This window comes from Osmerus mordax, chromosome 23 (genome assembly GCF_038355195.1).
Source record: "Osmerus mordax isolate fOsmMor3 chromosome 23, fOsmMor3.pri, whole genome shotgun sequence".
NCBI lineage: Eukaryota > Metazoa > Chordata > Actinopteri > Osmeriformes > Osmeridae > Osmerus > Osmerus mordax.
The window spans coordinates 9,102,831-9,121,931 of record NC_090072.1 but is presented as its reverse complement, the minus strand read 5'-3'; the positions used below and the strand labels follow the sequence as shown (position 1 = coordinate 9,121,931).

General features: G+C 42.6%; 1 protein-coding gene across 1 annotated transcript in view; it reads left to right on the top strand.

The window, feature by feature from the left end:
* The window catches only part of nrxn2b (neurexin 2b), a 437,850-nt gene that overhangs the window by 98,773 nt on the left and 319,976 nt on the right, over positions 1 to 19,101 (top strand). Inside the window, exon 5 of the mRNA XM_067261168.1 lies at positions 3,462 to 3,479. Within this exon, the coding sequence (XP_067117269.1) occupies positions 3,462 to 3,479 (18 nt within the window). The remainder of the gene's footprint in view (positions 1 to 3,461; positions 3,480 to 19,101) is intronic.

The following is a 19,101-nucleotide window of genomic DNA, read 5'->3' as shown; positions in this document are numbered from 1 at the left end:
AAAAATACAACAGTTAAACTAATTCTAAGAACTAAACAATTAAAAAAAATATATAAAAATAAGAATAATAATTTGAATGAGCAGCATGACCGTGCAATTTAGTGCAATGAGAAAACTGCTGTGCCTTTCCCATACAATGTCACTTCTCTATCTGTTACGGCCCTGACTAGAACGTCGGTCTCCTCGGCTGTGAACCGCTCCTGGCGTGCGCCTGGCAAATTCGCCGTTATAATAGCAATCCGCCATGGAACAAGCGCTGCTCTTAAAGGGAATGTGAGATGACTCTCTGATTGGTTTATTGCACGTTACGCCCAAACCACACCCATTAGTAATGTAGCTACTTCGGACCAACCCATTTTAGATTTGCGCCAGACACAAAGTCATTTATCCCGCCGGCAAAATAGCAACCGAGCCGGAGTCCCGCCCACAAAGTTACTTGCGCTTTGCGTTTTGATACTTGCGTTTCAGATAGTTAAAATAGGGCCCCTAGGAATAGCACTTGAACTTGTGAGTACCAAGAAACAGTCCCCACAAGTTAAAGTTGTCCTTGTTTTACTATTCTTGAGGATAATTTTGGTCCCCACAAGAACAGTTAAACAAGGCCACACACAAACACACACTTTCATTCAGTTGTCGTGTCCCCTTCACAGTTCCCTCTTGCCACATTTTACAAGGTGAAAGGGGTTGACAGCTAAGCAGAACTGAAAGAGAGATAGGGTGAGCTGTGGAGAGATGAAAAGTAAATTGACAGGAGGCAGGGTCACTGCTCAGCAGCGGTGAAAGGGAGCTGTGGAAAGAAGAGGTTCAAGGTTCAACCCCACTCACTAGGCCAGTGATAGAAGCATTGTGAAGCGCAATGAAGGGTGTCAGCCAGTGGTGCCTTGGAGTGTGTACTTGGGATTGTGTGACAGGGTCCAGTGAGGGTTAGCTTGACTAATATCACTAGTGCTATGCTAGTAGCACTAGCACCGCTGCTACATGCTATCAGGCTTAGCATCAGTGACCATCCTGTGTGAGAAGCTTACAGTAAACTGCTAAGTGCCAGTGGCTGGCTTCTGGAGGTCGTTATTTACTGTGCAGCAGGGGTCACAGGAGACACTATGAGTGCTGCCTCCTGCTTTCTGTCAGCCCCCCTGGGTGTTGCACATCCAATAAAGTCCATAGTTAGCGGCACATTATATCCCACTCTAGGCCAATAAAGATAGCATGCAATGACAGATATTGTGTGGGTGTCTGTCTGTATGTTGTTATTTGTTCGTTTGTTGGCAAGGATTCAGTGAAGGGCTTTTGCCGACAATCAATTCCACTTTTTGTCTTTTTCTTTCTTTCTCTTTTTTTTGTTGCAAATCTCGGACTACTCTCTCTCTCTCCCTCACAACTCTCTGAAAGAGCCTGAATGTTGAGCATTTGGACAACGTGTGGCAAAACACCCTTGATTTTGTTGCTATCAAGCAGTAAGACCATTCAAGCTAAGAATCACTGACACGGCATTCATTCTTTTGGCTCTTTCCCAAGCCTATACTACCAGTTCCATAAAGCCTTCTCAAGCTCCTCCCCTACCCTGGGCATCTTTGTGGTCCAAGTGCTTGATCCATCGGTTCTAGGCTTTGGAGTTTTGTTCTTCCATGTGTTGGATTTGGATAGAGAACCTTTGCCTCAGATCCAACATGGAGTAGAGCCCCATTCTTAATCCTTTTGTCCAGAGTGTATGTTGCTTGATTCTGCAGTTTCAAACCACCTGGGTTTACAGGGAATTACCAACCTTACTTGTTTAAGGCCAAACCAAGAAGTTTGAGCATGTTTCTACTGGAGGAGATAATGGTTAGCATTTGGATGTGTTTTTGAACGCGTGCGAGTCAAACAGGCTAGTCCATTAACAAACACGCCAATGCGTTCCACATGACCTGAATTCAGTTATAACACTGCTCTAAAAATGTCTTCTCTTTTCCCTCCACACTGTTGTCTTTGCTCATCCAACACTGTACTTAACGCCTGCCAAGTAAAAAAAAAAAATAACTATGCTCCAGGGATCTAATTGCATATTTGACCTGACATCAGATCAATATTTCTGACGAGAAGTATGGCTGCGTGTTTAAATTATTTTTGTGCTGTTAATTGAACACGGACTCGAGCTAGGCAATATACAGAAGAATATCTGAGATAGGGTTCCAGGAATTCAGCCAAGAGGTGAAAGAGGAGACAGGGGGAGAGAGAGGACAGAGAGGAGTGACAGCAGAGCGAGGGGAGAAGAGAGAAGGGATGGAGCATACCCAGAAGGGTGCTGCCCGAGATATTGATATTGAGCTCCATGCATGGTTGAGCAGTGATTCGCTATTACCCCCCATCTCTCCCCCTCCCTCCCTCCCTCCCTCCATCCTTCCATCACTAGACTGTATTCCAGTTACACTGAGTCTCCTCCACTACCCCAATGAGCTCTCAGACAGCTTGAAAATGAGATTTTTGCTGAGTCACTCTCCTTCCCCTTCCCCTTCTCCCTCTCTTTTTTTTCTTTTTTTTTTCTTGACTCACATTCTATCAACTTGTTTCTTGCCCCCACCACACTCACACACACTTCCCTTACACCCTCTTTTGCTGTTCAATTTCACTCTCCCTTTTGCGCTCTCTCTCTTTCTCTCTCTCTCTCTCTCTCTCTCTCTCTCTCTCTCTCTCTCTCTCTCTCTCTCTCTCTCTCTCTCTCTCTCTCTCTCTCTCTCTCTTCTCTCTGTCTCTCTCTCTCTGTCTCTCTCTCTCTTTCTCTCTTTCTCTCTGTCCTTCACTCTCCTCGCCTTATCCTCCCCCTCCTTTTCCTTTCACTTTTTCGGAATGTTTCGTATTTCTCAGTTGTTGTGATTGGCTTATGGCATTCAGTCTGTCAGGTTGAGATGGGTTTATATGCCATGTCATTCGTAGATGAGGAAGTAATGATATGCCATGTCATTCTGCAATGACATGCTGGTGATAGAGGGACAGGCCACAGTGCCGAGGATGACTCCTAGCTAGTCGGCTAGCTTGTGAGCTAACCCACCTGTCTGTAGCAGAACTGTTGTGAGCCTAAAAAGCAAAAATGTCTGCATTCAGTGTAAAAATAATACACTTTTGCTTGAGTTTGTGTGTATTCTGAAAAGCTAATTAATTTATTAACTATTTGCTTGTTCAATAATAACTTACTAAAATACATCAAAAATACATTTGAATACTTAAGTATTCAAATGAATATGAATACTAAAGTATTCAAAGTTGTTATTATTACATTTGGATACTTCTACTTATTTCCTGAAAGCTGGTCTACTGTGAGTGTATTTGAACTTGGAATTAAGGCATATTTTCTGTCAATTGCTGTTTATATAATGTCTTCTGTATTCCAAAAAGCATGTATGTTACAGTTGGGCTACGGTAGTCTCTCTTTAAGATTTATTTAAGCCGGGAACTAAAAATATTTTCTCTCTCTTTGTCTTCCACAGGTGACGCATCCCAAGCCGGTAAGTCAACTATCTATCTTCCTTTCTGATGTAACTTTGATTCTATAACTGTGTGTCAGCTTCCCAGATATAATCACTCATGGCACAATGAAGTAAAACTGACACTGGCACACACACACTCACACTCATACGTACAGACATAAACACACCTACTCATGCTGAGTCATATACACGCAGATGAGCAAATGCATTTCTCAACACGCACGCACGTACGTACTCAAACACACAAATTTCCACAGATGTTGAGTCAGCGCCCTCACACACAGATGCATGCCCACACGGACACATGGACAGACACACAAATACTCACACCACCACACAAATAAACAGACCAAAACAAACAATCATCATAATCAGCACCCCAAAGTTGGAGTTTACAAAAGCGCCATGTAAAAAATAAACTCAATGCGACAATACAAACAGATGAATTGAAATTGCTCCACCACTTGAACTTTCCCTCTCAGCGGTGCAGCCACATTGAAGGGTTGCACAATTACCTTTCATTTGTTTGCATGCTAGTGGGGTGCTATGCCTGCTAGGGGAAGGAGCTCTCTCCCTGCTCCCTGAGAGCCCCATGCTGGATTGCATCCACTCTGGAGAAGTATGAACTATATTGGTTTCAATCAATCATGCGCTGGTTGGCTCCCAACAATTGACAGCAATAACCACTTTGGGCTGTGATGAAGACACATGGGCATACCGAGGGTGTATCCAACATCAGCAGCTGACTCTTAGAGAGGGATAAGATAGCTTAATGACAGAGATTGAGTTTCTCTCCAAATGTGAAGTCCATGGTGGTCATGACAAGGTGATTGTTTTATTATGAAAGATGTTTAAAAAAAATGCAGGGATAATTTATGCACTTGGCTCGCACCTTTTAAAAACACATTTGTTTTTGCTTGTATTTCGCTTTTATTCCGATATCTTACTTGGCAGTTCTTTTCAGTCAATTAATCTAATTCCAATTCATTTCCGTGTGTTTGGCCAACACTGGTTGTGCATGACTTTAATATTCATTTAAAACACAAACATAGTCTGTTTTAGAAATGTGCGGATGTGTCACCACACGCTAGCTTTATATCAGCATCTCATTTAAAATCAGCACTGGCGGAAAGGAGGAGGCACAGACAGACTAATGCGATGTATCAGCCACACACACACGTACACACACACGCACACACACTGGAACACACACAGATTAGAACATGGAATGGGTGCTGAAAGTATAGCTTGAAGCACTTTTCTGGAATGTTCCTTCAAGTTTAGTGATGCATCATTATTACCATTGCCCTCAATATACTGTATTAGCTTTGTGGCACACACACACACACAAACACTTTGACTAATCAGCACTCATCACCAATCCTGGTTCCAGCATGCTAACTTGAATGGCATGATATAACTAACCTGACACTTTGCACGTTGTATCAACCTGCTAATGTTTTGAATCAGGTGAAGCCAAAGTTTGAATGGTAGCTAAATCTACCGGATGGGACAGCCCTGCTTTATGTCTGTAGTTCCTCAATATATTCCAGGGATATTCTCTGACACACTTGTAGACAAGTGCCTTGTTGTTTCCAGGCTTTTGGATATCTCCGTGGACACAGTGTTGCTCTTGTCTTCAGAAGCCCTGCCAGTACAGAGAGCAAGCTGCTTGTTAGCTAGCGTATGTGTGTGTGTGCGCGCGTGTGTGTGTGTGCATGTGTGTCCTGCACAAGCTCTGCCCAGACTGAGTGTGCCAGACTGTGTGTGTGTGTGGAGGGAATAAAGGGGAAGACAGCAAAATGGACAGGCAGAATACTAATGTGCCATTTTGTCTGACTGGAGAGACAGCATGGAGACTGGCGGGGCAGTCCATGCCTCCATCCAAGGAGCCACACCCAAATTCCACCACTCCTCACCCCCCAAAATGAGTGAGAGTGAAAAAAGAGAGAAACTAATTAAAATCAGAGCCCAATGCAGGAATTGAGTTACACATTAGACTGCAGGGCTCAAAAGATAGATAATGTTTTTCTTTAAGATTCACTTATTCAATTTCTTCACCGTCGTTGAGTTTTCAGGTTTTTGTGACCTTTTGGTGGAGTATACAGGCAAGCCTTCATCAGAAAGGGAGGATTAAATATGTTTTTTGGTTCCAATGTGACATGTTGAGCAATATGGGTAAAAGCAAAATAAATCACCTTAACATGTTTGGATTGAAGGTCTGAGACCTCACAGGAAGTTCAGATGACTCAAGTTGCTCCTGTACAGGAAAGAGGGGTTAGGGGAATGTACCTGGAGCCCCAATGAGACTTAACCTTTTAAAAGAAGAGGGATGTTTTAGTTCATATCATTCCCCTGGCAGGTTTGAATAAATAAGTACCCCAGGTAAGGCTGTGTGTGCTTAAGCAGGGAACAAAACAACTATATATATACACAGAACCCACCTTTTCCCAGAGGAATTGCCCATGGCAACAGGACAATGGCCTAGAGTGTTTGTGCAGGCCTGAGGTAAAATAAGTACTCCAACTTCACAGACATGGAGAGGCCAATTGCTGTAGTTAGGAGCCATATTTTCCCAAGGCCTCCTTCCCACTTTCCCTATCCGGGCCTTTTTCTACCCAACCAGATGTAATTGTGGTGGCTGGGGATAATGGACGAGTGCCGAAAGAAAAGAAAAGATAAAACCTAATTTTCCTGGGCTTTTATGTCTACCACTGCACATGGTTGTCTTGTCTTTCATGTGTAGAGATGATAGACTGCTTTCATGGAGGGAACGCAGTCACTTGTGTTTATAATTATATAAAAGTGACTTGCTCGGGCGGATGAGAGAATAAAATAAATATAGAGAGAAAGAAAGACAGGCAAGCTCCACTCGATCAGAGAGAGCAGAGATCACACCAGAGTCACACCATTCAAAGGATTTTGGAATTGATAAAAAAATATCCTATGGTGGAGGTTTTATCGCTGTCTTTGAAGCCATTAATATACATGTCCCATCTTTCAGACTTATTGTGAGACAGGTAACTTAATCGTTGGACACGTCTTCCTGGACACACACACACAGACAAAGTTCTGCTGTTCATATACTGGAACAAATATCCTTTTGCAAAATCTTTCTTTTTTGTGTGGCTCTGTCTCTCTCTTTCTCCTTCTCTTCAGCTAATCTATCAATATTTCTTTCTCTCATGCTTCCTTTATTTTCTCACAACAAACAATGTGTTAACTTTCTTATTTCTCTCAACATTCTCAATCTAAATTACTTAATTGATAACTGAAAAACTGCATAAAGGCTCAAGTGAAAATGTGTGAAACATACAGTACCAGTCAAAAGTTTGGCACTTTATCGTGATTGGATGATATTTACCTAAATGAATAAAAAACCTTACTAACCTAGTAGATCAACATGGTAACTTAAATAAAAACCTCATCCACCCCACTCCTGAAAATATGATGTTGAATGCAATTGAATTGAATTATTGCTGAGTTTAAAGCTTTTAGATAATTTCTGCACAAACAAAGGCCTTTAGAAAGGCTTGATCTCTAGCCAGCATATACTTTCAAAAGGCCCATAACTTCTCTAATTTACAAGTCTATTTCATCACCCATCATAAAGACTTCACAGAGCCAATGTCCTGTGTGATGGCATCGCAAAGAATTACAGATAATTAAATTTTCCTTATATTGGACCCAAAACGAACAGCTAAAATCACCAAGGGTGTCACCAGTATATAATAACCAGTCCTTTCTGGCAGTTATTGTCTCCCACTGATGTATAATCAAGCTCCCTGGAAAGTGAAACAAAATGGCCGCCCCCTGAATAACAGTGATTGCAATAAAAGAGCAAAGCCTGCAGCACATTTACATATTGAAGAGGGTAATGAGATAGCTACCTTAGATAATTTGTGCTTAAAGGCATTTAAAACTCTGGCTTTACCAATTGGGGGGAGTGAAATCGCAGCAATTATACAAGTCATTTAATTCTGACATTTGAGGTGTTTTTTGGGAGGGCAGAACCCGGGCCAATATGTCAGCTAGTCAAGCCTTGGGACCTCTCATAAGGCCCTCACTGCTAATATAGCACAATAAATGGCTACTGGACCTACAGTGATGCTAAAATCTGGCATTGAAGACACACTGTTAATGCTAATGATGATAAATGTCGCTTCACAAATGTTAATGTTAGCTCCCGCTTTCCCCCTAACTGTTTTGCTGACATTCAATCACTTGGGAAGCCTGTGACACCAGCAGAGGAGTGATCGGTCAATTTCCATGGTGTTTTATGGATTTACAGAATCCTTAATCCTTAAACAACTTAGCATTTGATTAAAAACCTCCCTTTATTATTCCACTATTGTGTTTAAAAATAAACCCAAATATTGTGCATATTATGTGGTCGATTAGCTCCAGTACAGTTGGTAAGGTTGAAGAGAACATTTTGAACTTGATATCAATGATACGTATGTATTACTATGCAGAACCTTATATGGTGGATTCTTAGTGGTAGGGATGAAAATGGCTGCTGGGGTTTCTGGGAATTGAAGTCTGTAGGGGTGTATTCCAAGGCAGATGTAGTTGCTCACGCCTCAGTATTGTCACAGTATCTTAACAATCCTCCATCTCACACAGAGGATGAAAGGAATGGATGGGTGTGTGTGTGTTTGTGTGTGTGAGAGAGAGGGGAGGTAGCGGGTATACGTGATGGAATGAGAGAAAATAGAGGTGAAGAGAGGAGTCTCTCCTCCTGGGAGGAAAGGTGTATGTGTCTGTGAGAAAGAATAAATAGAATTGAAGGATAGACAGAGAAGCGGACAAGACAATGAGAGAGAGAGAGAGAGAGACAGAGTAACGAGTGAGAAGGACACCTGAGAGAGAGAGAGACAGACAGACATAGAGAGAGAGAAAGAGAAAGTAACGAGTGAGAAGGACACCTGTCAATATTCTTCAGCAAGCCCACCTTGATTTGACCTTCATTGTCGTTCACCCCCTTCCCCCAATTTTACAATGTTAAAGCATAAAACATAACAATACTACTCATATACGTATCTGGTTCCCCTGATTTATTTATGCTTCTTCAGTTTCAGTTTGTTGTGAAGGCCATGAATTCTCAAATTTAAGGACTGCTATACAGATTTGAGTTCTATAAAGAGCTGTAAATGGATGAATGGAGACAGAGACGGACTGGACCACTAATAGGGGGTTAGTTACTACAGAGATAGGGCTGGTCTGTGGACTGACACTGTCTCCTGGTAGGTACAGTACACATTTTAGAGAAGCAGTGTAGAGGACCTAATTAGAGTCAGCGGGTGAGGGGGAACAGGCTAGAGGCTTTGGGAGCAACATATCCCATATGAATTCAGACACACACACACAGAAATGGCCCTAAAATATATCTTAGAGAAAAAAGAACACAATCATGTGCAACGATTCACAAATGCAGGTCGATACATTTGTACCCACACTCATGCACTCACACACGTGAAGAAGAGAGATTATAGTGAACTCTGATATGTAAAACATGAATGTCTCTTCACACTGCTTTGGGGTTCGTAAGACGCTGATGTGAATTACACTGAGGTGGGTATAACTCAAGTCCAGAGCAAGAGGCTACAAGTTCAAATCCCTGGGTGCCTTGGTGGTTCACTGGACTAATGTGTGTACCATGTAGGCTGAAGTGCTGAGTTCAAATCTGGCCCAAGCCCTTTATTGCATGTCATCTGGGAGTCAGTTGGCTGAGCGGTGAGGGAGTCGGGCTAGTAATCCGAAGGTTGCCAGTTCGATTCCCGGTCATGCCAACTGATGTTGTGTCCTTGGGCAAGGCACTTCACCCTACTTGCCTCGGGGGAATGTCCCTGTACTTACTGTAAGTCGCTCTGGATAAGAGCGTCTGCTAAATGACTAAATGTAAATGTAAATCCCTCTCTCCCCACACATTTCTTCTCCAAAAACACACTACCTCTCTCATAAATAATGATAAAGACAGAATTGTCACCAAATATACATATAAAAATCAATTGTGATGATTATTCTCATGATGTATGAGAATTTTGCACACCCAACGTTGCACTTGCAGGTGTGTACTCTATGCAGTAGTTTTTCTTCGATTTATGCATATTATTTTTCAGATCCATGACACAAGCAACAACATGGCTGTTGGCCTCTGCCAAACTGAATATGTGTACATGCGCTAGCGTTGATCTGAGTGTGGTTTGCATGCATACTCAGGAGCAGTCTTCACCGGGTCAGATCAATGGGAAATCCAATATGAGGGATGGTGCTCATGAATCAAGCTGTCAGGGCATAGAGCATGCCAACAAGCTAGTGTTTCCAGGTTCTATTACCCGTGAGTATTGGTTGTAGATGCATTCGGAGTGTGCATGTGAGATTTGGTAGTCTTTTAACAGTTTGAATTGAAGATGATGGAGCAAAAATGATTAAAGCTCATGGTTTGGTTAGAGTTAGTTGGTTTCTGGCACAAGTGTGTTTCCATACAAGCCTAAGAAGTTGTTCACTGCAATACACATAATATGTGTTTAAACTTGACTACCTCATGCTGTGCCCTAGAAGGAGTCGTTCGAAACTATATTTGTACTTGTTTACTCCTTTGTGTATGAATCACCCTTCAACCTATCCACTTCACTAGAACCTAACCCACTGAATTTCAAACTTTATTAGAATCAAGACTCACATGGATGGAATAGTTTCATGATTCAAGCTCGCACACTATAGGGAGTCAGTTGGCTGAGCGGTGAGGGAATCGGGCTAGTAATCCGAAGGTTGCCAGTTCATGCCAACTGACGTTGTGTCCTTGGGCAAGGCACTTCACCTTACTTGCCTCGGGGGAATGTCCCCGTACTTACTGTAAGTCGCTCTGGATAAGAGCGTCTGCTAAATGACTAAAATGTAAATGTAAATATTGGTCAAACCTTTTTATTGATAGTCTTACTTTTTCCTCCGTCATCAATTATTTCACCTCGGACATCATCACAACAAGAAATCAATGTTAAAACTTAACAGAATATTTAAATACTGTTTGTGTAACTGATCATTTTCATTGTATGCAATTTCCAGTTAGTAACTAGTGAATTATTGCATCAATTACACTTGATATACAACAATGAAAGTAGTGTCAAATTGGCTGCAAATTTGTGTTTGAAAGATGTCTTTCCAGCTTTCCAGTTTTCAAATTATTAATGGAGACCATGATTGTTAATCTATTCCTGGGGAACATTTAGTGCCACATTGCCATGTTAAAATGTGGCACAACTCCTCTTCACAAGGCTGTGGATAGCAAATACTAAATTTGTAAACAATTTATTTTATTGATGAAACCATCTATGAAGTGGTGAATTTACAAGCTGTTGATGAAGAATACGATGCCATCCATTTAAAACGAATGGGAAAATGCTTACTTTCTCTTCCTCTCAGTCTCTGTCTCTCTCCATCTACGTTAGCTATACAATGCAGTATAAAGCTGAAGTACACAAAGTTTATGACCCAGACACCAGCAGTAAAACACTGCTTCGCTGCACTCTCTTTTTCCAGGGCTAATCACATTGTTTCACTGCACCTCTCATCTAACACCAACTCTCTCACACAGTCTATGAATGTCAACACCACATTTAGGGTCAGCATTTACCTTACAAAATGATTGCAATTTGACTCCTCTCCCTCAATTTGTTAGTATTGGCATTTATCATTTGAACTCACTTGAAATTTAACAAACATTTGAAACCCATTTCTTCTGTATTCCTTTCGTCTTTGTTTACCACAGACCTTTTTGGGGTTTGTGGTACAGGTGCTCCGGCCACTGTAGCGTTACCTGTCCAATGCTTGCTCTGCTGGTTGTCAGCAGCAGGCCAGTGATGAATGAGAGAGGTGTGTGTGTGTGTGTGTTGAATAGGACTGGCTGTAGGGCTGTACGGTGAATGCACTTGTTAACTTCATAGTAACAATGTTGGAATCAGTAGTTTCTTGCAAGCTGCGTGTGTGGATGTAGGTGAATACATTTGCTATAACCATACAAGTTGATCACTCCTATAGAGAACCTTGAGTGCTCCTACAGTATAGGCTTCAATCTATATTACAGAGAAGGTGTTGAGGTTTTACAGGATTGGTTGTGTATTTGTGTGTGTGTTTGTGAGTGAATGTGTATGTTTATAGGTCTGCTTGTTAGAAAGGCATGCGGCTATGAAACGAGCACCCGATTAAATACAATCTGCTCCGGAGGACAGATGACACAGTAAAAGTGCATCATTCGTTTGGCAAAGAATGCTGAGCACTCAACCACCCACCAACCCACCAACCTACACACACACACACGCACACACACACTCTTGCCTCCACAGTGTCACGTAAAGGTCTGGGAGTGGGAGGAGGTCAAAGCTACCTGGATAACTTTATTAGATAACTTTCATTGCTGCTCTCTTATGTCTCATCACCTCTCTCTCTTCCTCTCTCGTTCTCGCTTTGTTTTTATGGAAGTGTGCCATGTTGGCTGGGCGCATATTGTATGTGTTCAGAAGGTGATTCTCCATGCATCCATGCTTCCCTAGGCATTGTGTGTGCCTGTGCGTCTCAAAATACAGTATGTGCTGCAAAGGTGTTGATTGTCTTTCTGTATGTCTTGTTATTCCATCTTTCTATACCTCCCTCTCTCTCTCTTGCTGTCTCTCATGTCACCTCACTCCCTGTTTCTTGTGAAAGAAACAGGGAGCACTTGATTGGCGGCCTCAAAATTAGGGAATATTTTTAACCGCATGTCATTGCATGGTTGTAGTATTGTTCAGCTGACACTAGAAATAGAAAACAATATGTGCTTTCGTGATGTCAGGATAGATTGCTGAAATGATTCAAGAGCACTGAAAAAAAACAATATATACTCCAGTTGGATTTCGTACTGTACCAAGGCCTCCTGAAAGAGATAAGTTACCCATAATCAAATAAAATTGGTCCATTTGCATATACAGTATTTTATGGTTATCCCAATCCCTTCAGAGACAACTTATGAGAACATGGAGGGGAAAAAGATTGGTCTCTAAGACCTAAGCGCAAGAATACTGTAGAGCAACTGCAAGCTACATAAAATTGAGGGTGCATGAAAAGAAGTGCTAATGACAAGGCATTGAACAAATGGCTCCTAACCATAACCCCAACCCAAATAAAAAACCCTAATCTTAACCTTTTCCCCATTTTGCAATAACCCCTGCTCACAATGGGTTCGGGCCACGTCTGTAAAAACACCATCCTCCCGTCTTTATAGGTTATCATTGTGATGTACAGTATATACTGTATATATCTATATATAAATATATATATATCATGTTTGTCCAACATTGACAGAAAGCGTGAAACATTTTAGTGTTTGTCATCCCTACTGTATGTGTTATCTTTTACATTGTTGGAACAACTTTACCCCAGGGATTGGCAGATATCTCTCGTTTGAACCCACACATTCAGGTATGGTTGAAAGAAGTCCTAAGAAGTGTTTCTATTGAAGTAATTCTATATTCTACATGTAAACAACAGGTTTCCTGCATACTGCATGATTTTGAGCAAATAGTTTTCCTTGCCTCTAGCTGTGAGCAACATTTCTCTGTTCTGTTTCACAGGCCTTTAACAGAAACATGCCATCGCCACTTGTAGCTTCCTAATCCTTTTCTGCAGTCTTGTTGTTTTACATAACTGCTTCGGTCTGCGTCGCATCCTGACAATTTGACAGTGTGGTTTATATTTCCGGATACTCACCTAAGTAACTTTTAAAAGCGAGTTGTACTACTGTGCATGTTTATTCAAAGCCTTCTCCTCTCATCGTAAATTGTAGTTAATTTTGTCCATCAATGGAGGACCATTGTGGTTGAAATAGAAATAAGAAATGTGGCCCTACATATGATGTGCTTTTGATCTCCCCCTCCTCACCCTTTCCCTCCTTCTTTCTATTCCCTGTCTACTTCCTTTTTCCATCCATCTATTATTGTATCCACCTTTACCCACACTCCCCTCTTCCTCTGTCCTTCCCAACCCACTACATTCTTCTCTCCCTCATTTCTCTCTTTCACTCTCCTCTCTCTCTGCCTCCCTAACTACTCTCACAGTAGACATCCCTTCAGTACCCTGGGGCAAACAGCATGATGACTGGAGTTGAGCCATAATCTGAGAGAGAACAGAGAGGTGGAGAGGTTGAAGCTAGAAATAGGGGAAGGGAAGCGGGTAGGAAGAGAAGCCCAGCCCAAGCACTCCTTTGCTGGGTATAAATTCACCTTACCAGGACCTCTGGATCTTGTGGCCTTGTGTTTTGTTTTTCTTTTGATGGATGTACACATTTTTCAAGGGGGGAGGGGGGCTTATCTGTAACATCACTTCCAAAACAGTTTTGAAGGGTTAAACTCAAGGAGGCGCTATATTCTCAACTCTGCAATGGAGTACTTCAATTGGGTCAAACAATTTGCCACATTGATACGTCTTTCAACTGCTACCCAAATGCCTCTGTATTTCACGCAGAACAAATAAAGAAGTAGCATAGCTTTGTCTTGTAGCAGCAAAGTTTACCTCTCATAACCTTGTGCGTGCTGTGTGAGCATGTCTGTCTCAGTGTCAAAGCCGGTTTTCAAGATACCCTGGGCCTCATTTACTAACAGGATTGCGCCCATTTCAGGAACCCAATAGCGGGTAAAGAGATAACACCGTATTTTCAAAGGCAGTGCACTTGAGTAAAAACGCAGATTACCGCTGCTGGGAGGGTATAAGGGAAAGTGGGCGTGTGCCGCAAAGAGATGGGAGGAGAGGTGTATTTTTTCCTTGTAACATGTTAATGTTAGCTGTAACTTTGTGAATCAATATTGCTACGCAAGCGGTTCCTAATACGGACCAATCACAGCCAAGGGGTATCCCTAAAATGTCCACTAACCGTCCACTGCAAACACGTACAGTTTGTATGATTTGGTCATTTTTTATCACACTAGCATTTAATTATCACGGCAAACAATTACACTGCACTAAACTGTAAGTGTAAATGTAAAGTGAAAATAACAAAACCAGTCAGTATGATGACTTCAGCGAATATCATTCACGTCTTCCTAAAACAGCGGCCACGCGAAAGGGAATGAGGAAACTGTTTCCTCTACTAAAAAATATAATGCGGATCACGTGAAAAAAGGATCCAAAGAATCGAAGAAGGACCGAGTCGGGAAATGAACGAATTGTTCGTTTCCTCTAGCTACCACTACAGAGCCTATGCAGGTCACGTGAAAAATGATCCAAAGAATCGTAGAAAGACCGAGTCGGGAAATTAACGAATCGTTCCCTCTAGCGTTTCCTCTAGCTACCACTACAGAGCCTATGCAGGTCACGTGAAAAATGATCCAAAGACTCTTACCTGAAGACCGAGTCGGGAAATGAACGAATCATTTATGTTTACTTGGACGAGCCTATGCAACAGTCCCGATGCGCGGCCACGAGAAAATGATCGAATCACTCTTTGAGAGGACTCGTTACTCCCGAGTCCTTGTAAGGATTCGTTCAAAATTAACGAATCGTTCACGAACGACACACCACTAATAGTCAGGAAAATCAGGAGGTGCACGTAGAGCTCTCTGAGGGGCTCGGAGAGGGCACGGAGAGGGAGTTCCTCGTCGGAGAGGGCGTTCCCTGTGTCCGTCTCCGTAAAAACGGAGAAGTATAAATCGGCCTTAAGGCGCTGATTTCCCGACGAGGATCTGGTTTGATAAATACCACGCAAAATGCGGAAATACACTGTGCGCTATTTGCGGTTGGGCAAAGGCGCAGATTAAGCTGTGGTCGCAATGTTAGTAAATGAGGCCCCCTCAGCAAAGGATATTACTGTGTGGTCCCGCAACCAAACATGGTTTCATCTGTCAGGCTTCTGAATGTTATTGTGTGTTCCCGCAACCAAACTTGGTTTAGTCTGTCAGGGTATATGGGAGACAATAAATTGGATACTCCCACAATTTTCAAGGTGCTTTGACCTTCAATCCAACCAACCATAACCCCTACAATCACAATCTTGGGTGCACAGAGGATACAGACATACATTCATGAAAATGCCTGCACACTATTATACGCGCGCACGTTCACACATGCAGGTCCACACGCATACCCCCCCCCCCCCCACACACACACACACACACACCCACACACACACATACAAACACACACATCCCTGATTCCTATAACTGTCCCTCCAACCCTCTCCCCTCCCCACATCACCTCAAGCCCACGGATGGGGGAAAGAAATATTCAATACCCAATTTCAGTCCCCTTTATGTGCCTAAATACTGATTTGATAAAGATTGATTGGAAGGTGGATGGGCCATTTTTTATCAGTAAATGAAGCTTCGCTGGAAGTCTGACAGCTTCAACCTTGATAAGGTGTGTGTCAATGAAATAAGTTGTCATTTGATGGGATGACAGCTCTAAATAAAACATGCTATAGTTGATAGGGTTAGGCGGATATGGCTATTTTTGTCTCTGAACACATACAGACTAACACACGTGTAAGCATACACATACACGCACACTTTGCACATCCCACATACAAATTTACATGAGTGGTGCCGCATGCTGATTTACACATGTTGTAACATACACATATGTGATAGAGATAGAAACAGAAAGTGAGACAAAGAGAGAGATGTGAAATATGTGACTGTAGAATACCCTCTTTATCTTTCCATACAAGTGAGGTCTTGCCATCTGAAATGTAACTGATGTGGAGAAGATTAATTAAATCAAGAGCCATGACCAACTTGTCTAATCCAGGGGATATAAAACTTAGGCTCGCTGTCTGAGAATTGAGATGGAAGCAATACAGAACCGTGTAACACTTAGAACCTAGTGAAACAGGCAGTGGATGACTTGTGTTTGAGAGTGTTTACGTGTGTGATTATATAGACATAATCAGAATATAGGAACATACTGTGTGTACTATTGCTTTAACCTCCCTCCGGACAAAACTCCCTATCATTCTGCATTGAGAGCCTTGTTCCCCCACACTCACCCCCAATCTCCACCCCATTTTAGATCAGACTGTAGTCCACACATTAAGCATGTGCCATTCTATTCAAAGGAGCAGCAGGTGTTTTTTAGCTAAGTCCCCTTATTCTTCCTGTTTATGAGTGCCCTCCCTCCCCTCTAAGACAGCCCCCTCCCCTAGATCCCTGTTCATGGCCAGAACGAAGCAGGTTTGAAGAGGCTTTTAAGGCGTCTGAGCAACAGTGGAGACAGGGTTTTATAGCTCTGATTGCCAACCTCGCCTCTTATAATGAGACGAATTACTGAGCTGATGGTGTAAGATTAGAGAGTCTTAGAGACACGGAACAGCCATGCAGTCAGGATTGGAGGGAGTGAGGCAGGCAAGCACAACACTGGGACAAAAAAAGAGAGAGAGATGGAGACAGACAGAATGAATAAAAAGCTCAGATCCTAAGCATTATGCCAGATCCTTGCATTGAGCATTTGATTCAGCTCAAGTGTCAGGTAACGAAGGAAAGAAAGGGGAGATGGTGTAGGAGGAGGGAAGACACAATGAATAAAAAAAGAAAGAAAAGAGAGAAAGAAAGAAAGAAAGGAAGAAAGGAAGAAAGGAAGAAAGAAAAGAGATATCTGCATTCCTGTCAATGCCTTAGAAAAGAGAAAGCTTTTGGTTATTAAATCGTTGACAGAGTCTTGACAGTGATAGAGCTCCATTTTGCTGCTGGTCTCATCACATGTGATGACTTTCAAGAGAGGCTAAATGTCACCAGGAGCTGACAGGTGTTTGGGCCGCTTAAACGTTAATACGATACACAGTCGTCAATAAAAGACCCATTCTGTCTTTCACCAGGCTTTGTTTGCACTCAGTTGTATCGTTAAGCTGCTTTCGCTTGGAAGATACGTTATTAGCCATACCCAGATGTGAAAGCCAACAAACGTGTTGAAAATATTGTGGATTGTTCTGTATATAATAATAATAATAATTCATGTTTCCACACACACACACCCACACACAAGCACATTCCCCTGTCTTTACTGTAATCACTGGAGTGAATAGTTGTAATCAGCGTATCTGAAACAGATACATTGACATTTCTACACACTCTAGGCCCTCTCTCTCTGATTACCTCAGCAGACCCAAAGACAGCAGACACACACGCAAACACACACACACACCACACAATCCCAGCCCTTGTAGCGCTTTGTGAATACAGATACAGGTGACCCTATTCACAAAGCACTACAGGGTTTGTTTTAACTTGACTAGCAAGCACAGCATGACTACCCACATTATGGTGGCCTAGTGCTTGTGGGAGTAGAAAGGAGTATTTATGGTGACTAGAATGAGGGTGTGTGTGTTGTCCATGTTGACTCTGGGTTTTTCAATACAGCTCTGATTGGGGCTCATGTCAAACAATGGCACTGTGATTTCAAACATGGCATTCTGATTGTGGCAAAGCTCTTACCTGTTGCTTTGGCAGTTGAGATGCAATCCTTGCTACACCCCCTGCGTTCAAGGACTCATATACGCTGCGAGTGTGTGTGAAAAAAAACAGTAGGGTCTTTCTCACTGTAGGGATGACAACAAATGCAATCAAGACGTAAACACAAACAACATCCAACGCAATTTACCCACCTTAACGCACCTACACATACACAGAAACACAGACATCAAAATAGTTTTCCCCTAATGTGGGTTCATCTCACTGGGCCCCAGGGGCTAGGGCTAGGTACAGGTGTGGCTGGGGGTAGGGCCTAATGGACCAGTTGGCTGCCGGTAGGATGCAGCTTGATGGGCCGTTTCGGGCACGGCTGGTCGGATCGCCATCGGCCCACCTGCTGCAGTACCATGACCAGTGCTGGTGACCCGCACTCTTCTCAGACAGGAGTGATGGATGACTGTTGGCTCTCTTGACTGGAACGTGATGGAAGCGCAATTACACAGTCACACGCTTGTGGACACTCATGCAAACTGTACACACACGCACACACTTATGGATGCGTACTTCACACACATGTGGACAACCATTCATACAGTTTTATTCACACAAATGACTCTGTTCCACCCAACTCCTGTTCCTAATTTCAAACACATACAGCCCTGATTTGAGAGCCCGACATTACCTATTTTAGCATCATTCCCCACCAATGACTTTCATCTCTCAGTGGTACAGTTAGCATAGTTAGCATAGCCAACCCTCTTAGATCTCACAGAAACTCGCTAGCCTGTGTGCTAGGGCATTTTCACAACGTGTGGCTAACACCAACCAGTACTTGTCAGTCTGACCAACTGGAGCTAATGACCCCCCTAATTAAGACTTGGACGCCACCAAAAGAGCTAAAAACAACGGGTCGGGGGGGTCGATACATTTATATATTGTTCTTACCTGTAATCGTAAATATTACTTTACGCCCTGGAGAAGAAGTTGACCCCCCCGATTCTCATTGTATAATTCACACTCTGGGGCTAAGGTAATGAGGCTTCTCTCCTTGCACAATCAGCTTAAGAGAATCGCACAGCCAGTCAAACGTTCCTTACGATTCCAGTACACAACCCTGATGATCTGTAATCAAAGGCAAGTCAGCCCAGCTTGGAAATTATTATCGACGTAAAACGTATACCTTTTCCTTATCTTCCAGTTCCCCTTTTTCA